At 38.2% G+C, this 13,285-nt stretch overlaps 1 protein-coding gene across 1 annotated transcript in view; it reads left to right on the top strand.

Annotated features, from left to right (window-relative positions):
- CAMTA1 (calmodulin binding transcription activator 1) overlaps positions 1-13,036 on the top strand; it is a 904,314-nt gene extending 891,278 nt beyond the window's left edge. Inside the window, 4 exon segments of the mRNA XM_081215072.1 lie at positions 456-486; positions 4,847-4,886; positions 4,889-4,922; positions 9,778-13,036. Of these exon segments, the coding sequence (XP_081071198.1) occupies positions 456-486; positions 4,847-4,886; positions 4,889-4,922; positions 9,778-9,841 (169 nt within the window). The 3' untranslated portion in view covers positions 9,842-13,036.
- The last annotated feature ends 249 nt before the right edge of the window (positions 13,037-13,285 follow it).

The raw sequence follows: 13,285 nt of genomic DNA, 5'->3' as shown, positions 1-13,285 counted from the left end.
TGAAGGAACCTGAAGAAATCCTGAAAAATCTATCCTGGAAGTTTGAACTCATTTTCCCTAGAATGAGTGTCACCCTGTTGCCATTCTGGGTTATTGAATATTATTTTAAGAGAAACTGTCATCTGTATTGTCCCCTAGAAGCATTAAAATAGGAAACCTCATATGACAGCCTCTCAGAAAAGGTAGGTAGGAAGTGGCTTCAGGAATCAATAAGAAGTGTCCCATTTCTTTAAGGATTTTGCTCAGTCATGGACCCCAACATTTTTAGACTGAAAAATAAATTGGTGAATTTCCTACCTGCTCATTTCACATATCCCACCACCACCAAAAAAAAAAAACCAAAAACAAAAAAGGAACACTTTATAGTCTTTTTTGTTGAAATAAAGCTATTTATAAGATTTCTGTTGTGACCCTCACATGCTAATAGCTCTTTGGTGTTGTTTTACTGTCCAAAGCCCCCTGGTGGACCATAGGCTGTACAAAAGGGTGAGTTTAGCTGCCTGCTAGCCAGTTTCTCTTTATCTTCCATTTTCAATATTTTGCTTTTTGCTTGCTTGCATGGGGCTGCAGTCTAGGTATGCCCGTAAAGTTTCACATCCATTTCGAATGAAATAAGATAAAAACTAACCCTAATTACTAACACTGCTACTTTATACAACAGGAAAACAGTCACATACAACCATAGACATACAAATGCATGAGCAAGTGAAAGGGAGGGCCTTCTGAAGCCACCGCAGGGCATGCGTAGCACTTGGTGGGAGAAGCCTTCAGTGTAAAAAAACAGTGGCTGGTGGGACAAGTTTAAGTCTAAACAAGCCTCTGCACTAGAACAAAGCCTTAAGCAAGTGGTTGTTTGCGATGAAAATAATCTGCCACATGAAATTCAACTACTGCCGTGTCAGAATTTCTAAAGGAAAAAGGCTCACTAGGCAATACTGATGTTTTTCTCTTAACTCATCTATTTCTTGTTTAGAGTTACATAGTTTCATTCTCTAACTCTCCCTTTCCCTGGTGCTGTGAGGTAAGTCAGTACCCAGAGCTGCCCTTTCTGAACCAACTCAGGACATTCATTATCCAATAGGGAACAAACCTGACTTCCAGCATTTAATGACAGCACTGAGGAGAGACAGGGTGGTGTGAAGTGTGCGAAATCTGTATATTCTATATAGCAGTCAAGAGTGGATGTCCCGAGAGAATTTGTGTTTTAAAGAAATGACAGTGAGTAGGTGTCCAACGGACACTCTGAGTGTTCGTGAGATTTTAGAATGTGATGCTGATTTGTAAGTACGCAGACGTGACTGTAACATCTTAAGTTATAATAAACGGTTTACTGGCAGAAAACGGGTTTTTAAAAACCATGAATTGAATTCACCAAAATCACACTTGAATTTAGATTAACTTGACCACTTTTGTCTTAAGAGAAGATGCATTTAAAATCTAACGTGACAAAAAAATAAGGTAAAATATAACACGGCAGTTAGCTCTATCAACTCAGCTACATTCAACACTCTCCCTTCTTACCTTACACTAATACTGTATTTAGTCATTTGCAAGATTTCGGAGAAAAGGTCATGCTTCAGAAAAAATCTCAGACTTCTAATGTCTCTGGAGAGATCATTTCCCGTGTCACTACATTTATGTTGATGGTAATGTTTATTCACTATATTTTAAGCCAAGTGTCCAAAAACATTTCCTTAAAAGGCCAGATAATAAGTGTCTGTTGCAATATAGTAGTTCCCCCTTATCCATGGGGGATACGTTCCAAGACCCCCAGTGGATACCCGAAACCGTGGATATACCGAATGCTATGTATATGTGTACATACACACTATGTTTCTCCTATACTAACAGGCAGGTAGTGTATACAGTGTGGATGCACTGGGCAAAGGGATGATCCACGTCGCAGGCAGGACAGAGTGGAGCAGTGTGAGATTTCATCATGCTACTCAGAACAGCACACAATTTAAAGCTCATGAATTATTTATTTCTGGAATTTTTCATTTACTGTTTTCAGACCGCAGTTGACCAATGGGTAGCTGAAACCTTGAAAGCAAAACCGTGGATAAGGGGGAACCACTGTACTTAGTTCTCCCACTGAAACATGAAAACAGCCACAGACAATCCAAAAATGAATGGTTGTGACTGTGTTCTAGTAAAACTGTATTTATACACAGACCTGCATTGGGCTGGATTTGGTCCATGGGCTGTAGTTTGCCAACCTAGGGTGATAGGAGAATTGAGTTTTTATAAGTTCTTCCTAAATCAAAACCTTATCCCTGTAAAAGGTCTGAAGCCTCACCTATTGAAAACCATGGATAGTCACTGAAGGAGAAATTTGTTAAAAAAAAAATAATAAAGCAGCTACTTGCCTTTGTAAATTTAACTAGTCAGACCCCTCTAGAATTAGGCAGTTGCTTACAATTAAAATATTTCAGGTCCCATGTCGTGGAGCTGGCTCAGTGATGTCTGTGTTTGAAATATAAGAGAAAAGGGGGGCACAAATGTCCATTTTTCTAGTCCCCCTCTCTCTGCATACATAGATAATGTCTCTTTCCATTAGAAAAAAACCTCCCAGAGAACAGATGCATGCCCTAGTATTCAATTTAACTATAAGTTGTAGTATCTTGCATGTTATATGCAATTTATATCGTCCGCTGCAAGGATCCAACATTTTAGTAAAAGTGGTTGCTTATGCACTTTTGAAGCCTGTTAGGTTCTGGTATGTTAATGATCATTTTTAAGAGTACATTTTCTAAAAGTGCTTTTCCATGCCAACCAGAGTCCCCACCTTAACTTCCTGAATGCTGGCTGCATTCTGCTGTGAGTTCCTAAAACTCCTCCTCATGCATGGAAAGGTGGAATTTCATAACATCCTCTCTGCCACTCAGCCTTAGGGGGTTTGAGAGAGAGGAACTCAGAAGCTTTCAGGTTTCTTCCAGTGTGGTCATTTTCCTCTAACGTATGAATTGAGGAATAGCTTAGCTGTGTCTTGTCTGATTCCCAGTAGGGTCTCTCGTCCTCTCTGTCCATCGGAGAAGTCACGATGGTCCTCCAAGGGTCCCCAAGTTGAAGTTACTCTTGAGAGGCAGGACATTCTCTGAGGAGGATTTATATTCCTGGAATTTGTGTCAAAGAAGCTAATATACTTACCAATGTATAAAGTATACCATATTTAAGACATTTAAGGTTTACATATCCAAAGATAATATTTGAAAAATGAAGAATTAAATTTTATGGTACAATATGTGTAAAATACGATTTGACCCCAACTTTTAAGTTAATGAAGCAGCAGGATGTCTAAAAAGGGAGGTGACGTCAATTATCAGAATTAGGATCCAGCTGGCTAACTCCAGCAGCAGAGCAATCAGAAAATACCAATGTGTTGGGGGCTTCCCTGGTGGCTCAGTGGTTGAGAGTCCGCCTGCCGATGCAGGGGACGTGGGTTCGTGCCCTGGTCCGGGAAGATCCCACATGCCGCGGAGCGGCTGGGCCCGTGAGCCATGGCCGCTGAGCCTGCACGTCCGGAGCCTGTGCTCCACAACGGGAGAGGCCACAGCAGTGAGAGGCCCACGTACCGGAAGAAAAAAAAAACAAACCAATGTGTCTTCAAATTTTCAGTCTCGGGGAAAGCTAAGAAAAACACCAAATGGTCCTCACCGAGGCCAGCTCATTTTCACTCAGTCGTTCCTCCAGACTTCACCCTTAATTTACCCAGTAACTTAAAATGAAGTCATCCAGTTCCTAATACCGTCAAAGGGATTTGTTTTGTCTCGGACACAATAACTTGTCAAGAGAAAACATTATACACAGAGAGATGTTTGAATCAACAGTTTTAATTATTTTTCTTAGTTCACTTAGGTGTTATACTACTTCAGGAAATGACTGAAGGATTTCTAAGGTTGAAGAACTATTTAAGTGCTCTGGCTGAGAATACTATATTCCAGTTGGATTTTGAATATCTTGAACAGGGTGTTATTCAGTGTTAACAGCAGAAAACCAAGATGCCTCAGATGTGAAGGAAATAGTAAAGAGCTGAATTATGTAACAGGTTTGTCCTCCAGGTATTGAGACTAGAAAGGACAATGCCTTAGACAAATTTCTTCTTTCCCTAGTGAGATCAGTTTTCTGTGAGAGGGCTCTATAACCTAAAACAGTCCCCGCAGGTATTGTAAACCGTAAGACTCCTGGTATGGAAATAACCGATTTCTTGTTAATTGCTGGCCTAGTTACCCATGTTCAATAAAGGTGGGTGAAGCCATCCAACTGGAATAAAAAGAGCCCTGATTGGAGGAAGAAGAGATAACACTTTCTGGTCACCAATTTTTAAGCAACAGGTTTTCTCTCTATTTGACAACGGGGTTTCCAAACACTTAACCGGGCCAGAGGCTGCTAGTTATCTTGGTAAGTAGCATGGACAGCACTGATTCCTGAGAGCAGCCCTGCAGAATATCTCCAGTGGGTCACTAGCAAGTCCTGCGGGTCACCCTTAGACTTTTTGTGTGGTTCTCTACACGTGGGTCCAAGGGGCACTTCTCTAACAATGCCTGCAAGTGAACTGTTGGAGAAAAGTAAGAGTGCTCCCGTCAACAACTTGGATGTCACACTCCCCTAGTTAAATTTGGCGTGAGGTGTGGTTTCCCAGTGGCCCAGTCTGCTCGGTGAGGAGTAAGCGGTGAAGGTGGGGTACGGCATCTAACTTAAATCTCCCAAGTAATTCTCTCTTACTTGCCTCTTTTAGGAAATGAATCTTTGGGGAACACAGTGGCGTGTGTTACATTGCAGACAACATGCTCTGTGTCATTCTTATTGGGCCTCTCTGTCTTTTTTGTTTTGCAATCCAAATGAGATTTCTGGAAAATGGCAAGACCTCTCTTTTCCTAACCCCCGCCCCCCACGAGCTATTGCAGCTCTCAGAGCAACAGGTAACTAAGCAGAAAGCCGCATCTGGCTGCCCTGTATATTTCTGACGTCCAGCATTGCGAGAATATACCTGCCAAAATCCACTGACTCATGACACATTTCTCTGGCTGAGCATCACTGAGTAGATGTTAACGAAGCCGCTTTGCCTAATGCTTTACCCATGGAGCCATTGTTCGCTACGAGTCTCTGAAGCAGGGCTACTTCATTTATCCATAAACGATCATGGGACGTCTGATGGAAAGGAACCCCGTGGGCTTCTGCTGGCTTTCAGCGCTGTTGCTTACCACATCACTTCAGTACATTACAACGCGACATGGTTTGCGTTTGGGTTTGGGTTGAGACTGCGACAATATCCCAAAGATTACTTTCAGCCTATAGAATGTTGGGAGAGATCCTGGGATTGTCTTTAATTTTAATAGTTGGATGGTCACAGGTCAAAGTCTTGCTATTCTAATTATCGTAATTCAAGCCAGTAACACGAGTACCATTTTGCAAGTTACTGATGCACAGTTCAGGAACGTGGTCCTGGCAGCTCTCCTTATAGTAGCAATTGCCTTGTGCCTACAGAAGCTACAGTTTCTATCTTGTATTAATTGTCTTCACAGTCTCAAGGAAGACTGCTCTGCCTGTCTTCCATGTGAGGAAATTCAGAAGTAAGTGTAATTATCATGGGATTTGTTTTTAGATAACCTGGACATTATTAGACTCAGTTCTTTCCTAGCCCTGAATGAGGCTAACACTTACAATTCTTTAAGAAAATCCAAAACTCAGTAACTCTTAGCTGAGTTTGTGTAACGTAATGTAACAGAAGTTTACTGGACCTCTGTACTCTCAGTTCTATAGATACAGTGACTACAGGTACAGAATTTTCAAGTATCATTCCAATTTCAAAAATTCTGCTCTACCTTTACCAAGTTTTCACACTGAAAATATGTTTACAATGCAGGTAATATCAATGAAACTAGCTCAATCGATTTTTGGTTTTGGTCTATAAAATTTATTTTTTCCCCTCCACTGAACTTTTCAATTGTTCTTTTATGTCACGTGAATACAACATTTGTAAGAAACAGTAGTAGTAACAGATGGATAGAAAAACATCTTAGAAACTTTTTTAAAGAATGACAAGCAGAAATATTTATTAGGAAGGAAACACATAACTCACTGTAGTACATTTTGGAAATACAAATAAGCAAGGAAAATCACCCAGAGATAATAACTGTTAAACTTTGTATCTTTCTTGTGGTAGAGGCATTTTCAGTTAACCTATGCCTTTTAGTCATTATTCATGTCTTGAATGGCTGAGACAAGGCGGCCACAAATTTCTTTGACTATTTGAAATACTCTGATTTGAAACATCTGTCTCTTAGAACTTACTAACAAAAATTCTAGTATCAGATGTTGTTCTCATTCACCTCAGTGAATATAATTAATTGTTTTCTGTTCCTTTGGAGGCAGCATAACAGTCAAACATATTTTACCCAATTGACATTTGATTTAAAGCAAAACAAAACAAAAAATTAGGCACTGCTATCTTATCCTAATAATCTATCCTCAAGTAACAGAAACCTCCATTTGTGATTTCAGTAGTGCAGACTGTAAAAGTCTCAAGTTCATCTAAACTTGCAGAGGTAAGTTAACACCAACATGATCTGCAAATTGGAGAATGAGGCTCAAAGTCTTCGGTTGCCTTGATTCTTAGACCCATTCTTTTCATGTTTCAGATCTACTTCAGTCGTAAAATTCATAAGTACGTTTTATGTAGAGGTTTCTTTTTTTCCTCCAAAACATTGTAATAGAATCAACATAGGGTCTTATAAAGAATGACATCTTAGAACTGAAAAAATGTAATTGTCATCATCAGTTTCAACAATGTACTCATCTCATGCCATGGAAATTTTCCAAATGCATGTTTTTTTGTACAGATTTTAGGAAAACCAATAAAATAAGAATTGGGTTTAAAAATGTTTTTTCTTGTTGTTGCCCTGAGCTATTGTTTGAGGCAGCAGAGCGGAGGAGCGAAGTCAGACAAACCTGGCTTCAAATCCCCACTCTGTCGTTTATGAACTATATAATTTGAGGTAGGTTGCTCAATTCCTATAAATCTCAGGTTCTACGTTTATGAACTGGAGATGATTCTGATACTGTGAGGACTAAATAACGCAACACATACTAAGGAACCCATGTAGCTCTTGGAACGTCAGTGTTCTCTTCCTTTTTTCCTAATTTCTCCTTTAACAATTTCCCGTAAAAAAAATTCCTGTGCCATTTAATTCATTTTAATATTATGTATTTATAATGCTAGTAGACTGTGAAAACTGCACAATGAAACTAAAAACTAAATTCTCCAGTGGAGTTCAGTAGTTAGGAAAGCCTAGAAAATTGGAATGTCTGAAAATTGGAATGTCTCATTTTTCCTGAATAGACAATCGCGGTCATTCTGTGTGTGGACGTGCATCTCTCCTTACCTTAATGCTATGTGAGGCTAGCACTAGCTTTATAGCGGAGTATTTACGTGGTAACTTTAAAACCTTGTGAAAACGTAGTTGACATTTTAATTAGCTCGGAAAGAAACTGCCAAAAAACTGCAGAAACAAATGTGACCATTTTAACTAAAAAAAAAAAAAAAGTTTATGTTATACCCACCGTGACCAGCTGATTACAGATTCTTTGGTATGACACTGTATAAAACATTTCTGGTTCATAATTCACGCTCCTTTTTATTTCATCCCAATGATGAACTTAAGATTTTTAAAGCCTTCCTGTTCACGCTAGCAAAATTGTGAATGGAGATCTTTGTGTTTATGCTCTCAGGTTTTGAGTTCAGAATTCTTCAAATTCTAGAAATCTCATCAGTGATGGAGTCTCTGTTGCACATTTGTGAATGAGTCCTGTACTAGTGCAGAAATAAAATGTCGTATTTGAAGTAGCATGCACATTTTGCCGTAATTCAGCAAGGAGGTCTGCACAAGTACAGATACATTGCATGCCCAGAAGTAAAGGTGGCATCAATGCATGCCTTGCATTTTTCCAGCCAAAGGGCTGTTAGTATAGATATTGCATGTTTAAAAATTGAACACAGAATATAGCATGTTTCAATTTTTAAAAAGCCATTTATCAAGTATGCATGTCCAAAATTAGGGACCTATAATGATGCACATATCTGTACTGCAATATGATCCAAATCACCTGAAAATTTAATAATCCATAGTATACTTAATTATAAAGTTTAAATAATACCTGGATCCAGTTACGAATATAACAATGTATTCTAAATGTACCTATTAAGAAAGAAGGCTTTAATAGTTTTGAAGATACACTGTTTGATCAAGCTGAGCTTGGTGTATTTAGTAAATAATCAGACAAATAAGTATGTTTTCAAACATTATAATTCTTTTTAGTATTGATAAAGTGATAAAGCTTTTTTTCTGAAAGAGAGCATCTTCTCTTTGAAGAGGTTGTATCAACTTGGCAGAATTCTCAGAAACGATTCTGCTTGGAGGTGGTAAATATAATTTTCTTAAATTGCTATTATAGTACATATGCCATTCCATTGAATGCCAACCTAGGTAATAGAGCAGTAACTTATTACTGGTTTTTCAAAATGTTTTCTTTCCACATGAGTGTTCTCTAGAAAGGAAACTAGCATTCACTTTAAAGTAAAATTTAAATTTACTGGTATAACTTAAGATAACAAAGAGGCCCTACTCTTAGAGAAACAGAAAACCATATTTGGGAGTTATTGACCTCAGTATAGGCCCATATTAGGAAAACAAATCAGATTCTTTTCTTGTCTTGCTGTTGAGGTAGAGTATACGTGTCCTGAGAAACTGCCACTTCTATTTGGCTAAAATCATCCTCTCACACCCATTTTTAGCAAACGTTATTATATGGTATGCAGTGCTACAAACCATCTGTAACTTACAGGGCACACACTGACTTCAGAAGTGAGACCCTGAAGTCACATTTGCATTTGATCATTCTCATAGTCAGGCAAGCTTTTAGTTATTTGTCCATAAAGAGAAACATATTCTTACAGCTTGGAATCTCTTCCCAGGTACCCCATCTGCATCAAGTGGCCATATTGAAAAGCCAAGGCAAATTTTTATATTAAAACATATCGACTGAAACTGGTCATTAACAAATAATTTGCCAGTGTGAACTTTCCATGACTCTATTGATAGCAATTTAAATTTGTTTACTACAACATGTTTGATAAACAAAACAAAGTACCTTACTGGTATTGCACCCTGCTGCTGTCCATCTGGGGGCACGGGGGGGAGTGACCTGAACATCTTTTAAAGCTACAATGTGGAATGGGAGGAAAGTAAGCAATTCTGAAAATCAAAAAGACCGCAGATCACATGAGCGAAATCAGAGTTGTGCAGATGAGCGGTCAGGTTCAAGACAGCTCACGATCTTGGGTCTGTGAGCAAAGCAACAACTTACTCCCTAGGTATATCCAAAGCTAAATAAATGTGTGTGCAGTTTCCCTAACTTGCATCCTATGGAATTACAGGGCCTTAACAGGGGTCCACCAGGCTAAAAAGAAAGTTATTTGAGCAATGAACTTTTTTCTACAATGAGCATGTTATTGTTACACTTCATTTAATGCAGTCAACTTCGGTTTTGCTTTGTGTTTAGAGGTCTTGATATAGAGCAAAGTTTCAGGAAGGGTCCAGTCTTCCTCTTGGAATATTTTCCCCAGCAATTTCACAGGAGTTTCCTTTGCCATCAATTCTCAGAAGGGTTTTTGTCTTGGCTTTTCACTTCCGGGGGAATGGCCCTGCCCTTTCCTTTATGTGGTGACGGTTTCTCTCTATAGTTATCACCTGGTCTTTTGTTTTGTTTCTCTTCCAGAGTGAAAGAATTGAAAAAGGCCAAGGAACTTGAAGACATACAGCAGCATCCCTTAGCAATGTGACACTGCTTTTCAGACTGTTTTCATTTCTGTTTTTAGGAGAGACATGCGACAACACACACACACACACACACGCATGCACACACACACACACACAACATAATCCCTCTGCAGTTTTGGGGAGATGAGCTGCAGGATTTTAACAGGAATGTTTTGGTCATTGCATTTGCACTTTCATGGACAACTTTTAATTTGATCAGCAAGACATCTTGGAATTCAATCTTCTGTTGGATCATGGGCAAACAAGACACCACGAGGAATCGAAAGAGGCTTTCCTCCTCTTAGGAAGAAGCCGTCTTCCTTCTCACATAGGGCTGTATTCAAACATCGTGTGGAACTGTACAAATATTTATACCAAAAATATAGATAAGAAAAGGTGGGGATGCACTAGCAACAAAGAGAATGCTGTTCCTGCACCTGTCAGTTATTTCCAAGAAGCTGAATCTTTGGGATTGATTCTCAGTGGAGGGCTTAGATCATACAAATCTTTATTGGGTCCGTGTGTTCTCATTTCCTTCACTGTGTTTAGTTGATTTTAATTTGTCTGTTTGTGTTTCAATCTTTACAGCACACTTAATGCAACTTTTAAAATCTGCAGGTTATTAATGTCTTGTGGAAATTTGCAGAGGGGCGGGTGCGTGGTAAACGGGTAATGCGTGGGAAATGATGAGGAACAGCGTACAGAGTTTAAATTTATTTTCTGTCCCCACCACCTCCCAAGAACCTGCGAGGATAGTCATCATCTTGTCCCTTTTCTCATGTTCAGCACTTTAATTTTTTTTGCCTTACTTTCATGTGCAATGAAAATTACTTAGAGAATTGGTAAAGCATGTAGCTTTTTTTAGTAGCCTTGGAAACTGTAGTCATTCTTAGGAATCATAAACCTTGCCTGGACATTTGCCACCTAAAAGACCAGTGTGGTGCTGCGTTCTGGCCAGTAAATTCCATATTTTTGGCTATATCTCATCCAACCTGAGCAGTTTCTGTGTATATATAGAAGGTAGAAATGGAAAGTGAGAAAATATTTGAAAGGGATTATATTAATTGCTAAATATTTTATTCACAAAGGTCAATAACATGGCAAGATAAAATTATTTGTATAGTTTTGTCTGAATGAGCGAGAAAAAATGTGGATGTATTGTTTGTATATATTGTATATATTAAAACAAAGAGATATGTGCATGAAATCAAGAAAAAAGAAATGAACAAAAGCAAAGCATTAGTGGCTATGGTCTGTAAAATGAAACAAAAAAAACTTTATTTCACTATAAGAGTACTTTATTTTAAATGTTCTTTAGGAGAACATTTTGCTAAAGCATGACTAAACTGCAAAAAAAAAAAAAAAGAGCTACTGTATTAAGACTTAGGAAAAAAGGCAGAGTAACATTACTTAAAAAAAAAAGGGTATGTTTACATTTAATTTTGGCTACCAGGAGTTTATTTTATTTTATTTAAAAATTTTTTTTGCCAATGGTGCCAAGTAATGTGAATGCTGATATCGCTTAAAAAAATTAAGTTACTTTTGCTAAACAGATAATCATGAGATGAATCAGTATATAGCTTAACACCATCCACTCACTCCAACAAAGAACACTTAAAACGGTCAAAACCTGACAAAAGAAATAGGATGAAAAGTTGAAAAATGACTCATGTTTTCATATCTCCTGCTGGAAATCAGAAAATGTAATAAAAATTGCACAAAAATAACTACAAATTAAAAGAATGCAAACTGGTCTCGTAGGGATGTCATGGTATATGATTACTATTTCCACATAATGAGGAACCAAAGAAATCTGATGCTTTTAACAACTCAACTACGAATGTTAAATCGAGAGAATAAAGTTTGCATTTGCTGATGCCAGTTTAAAATTCCCAGGTTAAGTTTCAGGATCAGTTGGTATAAAGCTGAGAGACTAGTTTTTTTCCCCTCGGTTCTGGCTGCCAACTGTGAGTAAAAACTCAAGGCTTGTTGTGAAGCCTAAAAATATTCACAAATCAGCTTTTAAACTGGTGTCTTGGAAGGAAGGTAGATACAAAAAGATTGTGGTAACAACTGGGGTCAGTGCTCTTGGTGCCTTTTCTATAATTGTACTTGTTTTTTAATTACTTCCTTTCACTGCCAACCTCGAATTACTGTACAGTATATGTCTTACTGCTTGTGATCAGCTTTGATGACAGTGACAGCCCCACAACTAGCAGCCACCTGTACATTTGTAAACTGACCTGACTCAATTTTGTTTTTAAATGTGTGGGTTATGTTGCAGCTGTTGCAGTCCCCCAAATACCTATTATTTTACACAATTTGACCTATAGGAGGACACTGAGTAATTTACAAACACACAGTTGCATTCATCAACGGGAAGAGAATGTGAAAGCCAGCTCTTTCAGAATATCCTTTATTAATACTGAATTTGGGTATGTTTATTCCATCTTGGTACAAATAACCGATCTTTTGACAAGAGTAATGACCTCAGTGGATTTGCTTTAACGCTCATTTTTTTTTTAATGTTTCACATGCTACATTATTAGCTGAGTAAGTTAGAAAATCTGAAAGATAAAGACTGATATAGAATTAGGAGCGTTCTTATGGAGGGCATAGAAGTAGGTTCGAAACCTACCCATGTAACCTACCAGTACAACTGTGAATCCCAGGTGAGGTACAAATGCACTTCCACTGAAACGAAGCATTTCTGACCGCTTTTTCTTGGTTGTGAATCTTAATTTTTGAATATAAGATGATAGGTAAACGCAGCTTTCTTGGATAATCTGAATTCCCAAGTGCCAGGAGTAGGATTTCATTATAAAATTAATAGCTAATCTTATTCTGTCTCCTGAAGATTTAATTGCTATTCTTGTTACCCATTTGAAATCAGCTGTACTGTGTGAACGAAATCGAGACAATATCTAGAACCCCTCTCTGGCTGCACGGTCGCTTATGGCAGTTCCACACAGTAGTTGGCGCCCAATGGGGGGTCCTTGAGACTTGCATGTAAAACTAGTCTAGATGTCTTCTTTTTTGTAAGTTTTATTTTTGTAACTGTGCATGTAAAGCATCACTGAATCAATGGATCTGTTGAAGAACTCAGCTGCTGGAAACCATGCAAAATGTTTTGAATTGCCCTTAAAATATGGAAAATGTTTTCTGAATGCTTTATATTCTTTCTGCTGTAAATTAAAAATGAAGAAAATTTCCCCATACTATGTGTGTTTTGCTTTAAACTCAACTGATATTGAAATCCAAGGTGATCAGCACATTTCACACCATATAAAATCATTTCAAATATTTCCTTCTATCCCGATAAAGTGTCTTGACCACGAACGTTACATAGTTTCAGATCTGTACAGGAAAGAAAAAATTTCTCACTGGAGCCACTGTTCCTAAAACAATTACTTGTCAACTATCTTCTCAGGCATCACTCAACCTATCAGTCATTTGACTAAGGGCAG

This window comes from Mesoplodon bidens, assembly GCF_964165515.1.
Source record: "Mesoplodon bidens genome assembly, chromosome: 2".
NCBI classification, from domain to species: domain Eukaryota; kingdom Metazoa; phylum Chordata; class Mammalia; order Artiodactyla; family Ziphiidae; genus Mesoplodon; species Mesoplodon bidens.
The sequence above is the reverse complement of the archived record's forward strand: the minus strand, read 5'-3'. Positions and strand labels throughout refer to the sequence as shown.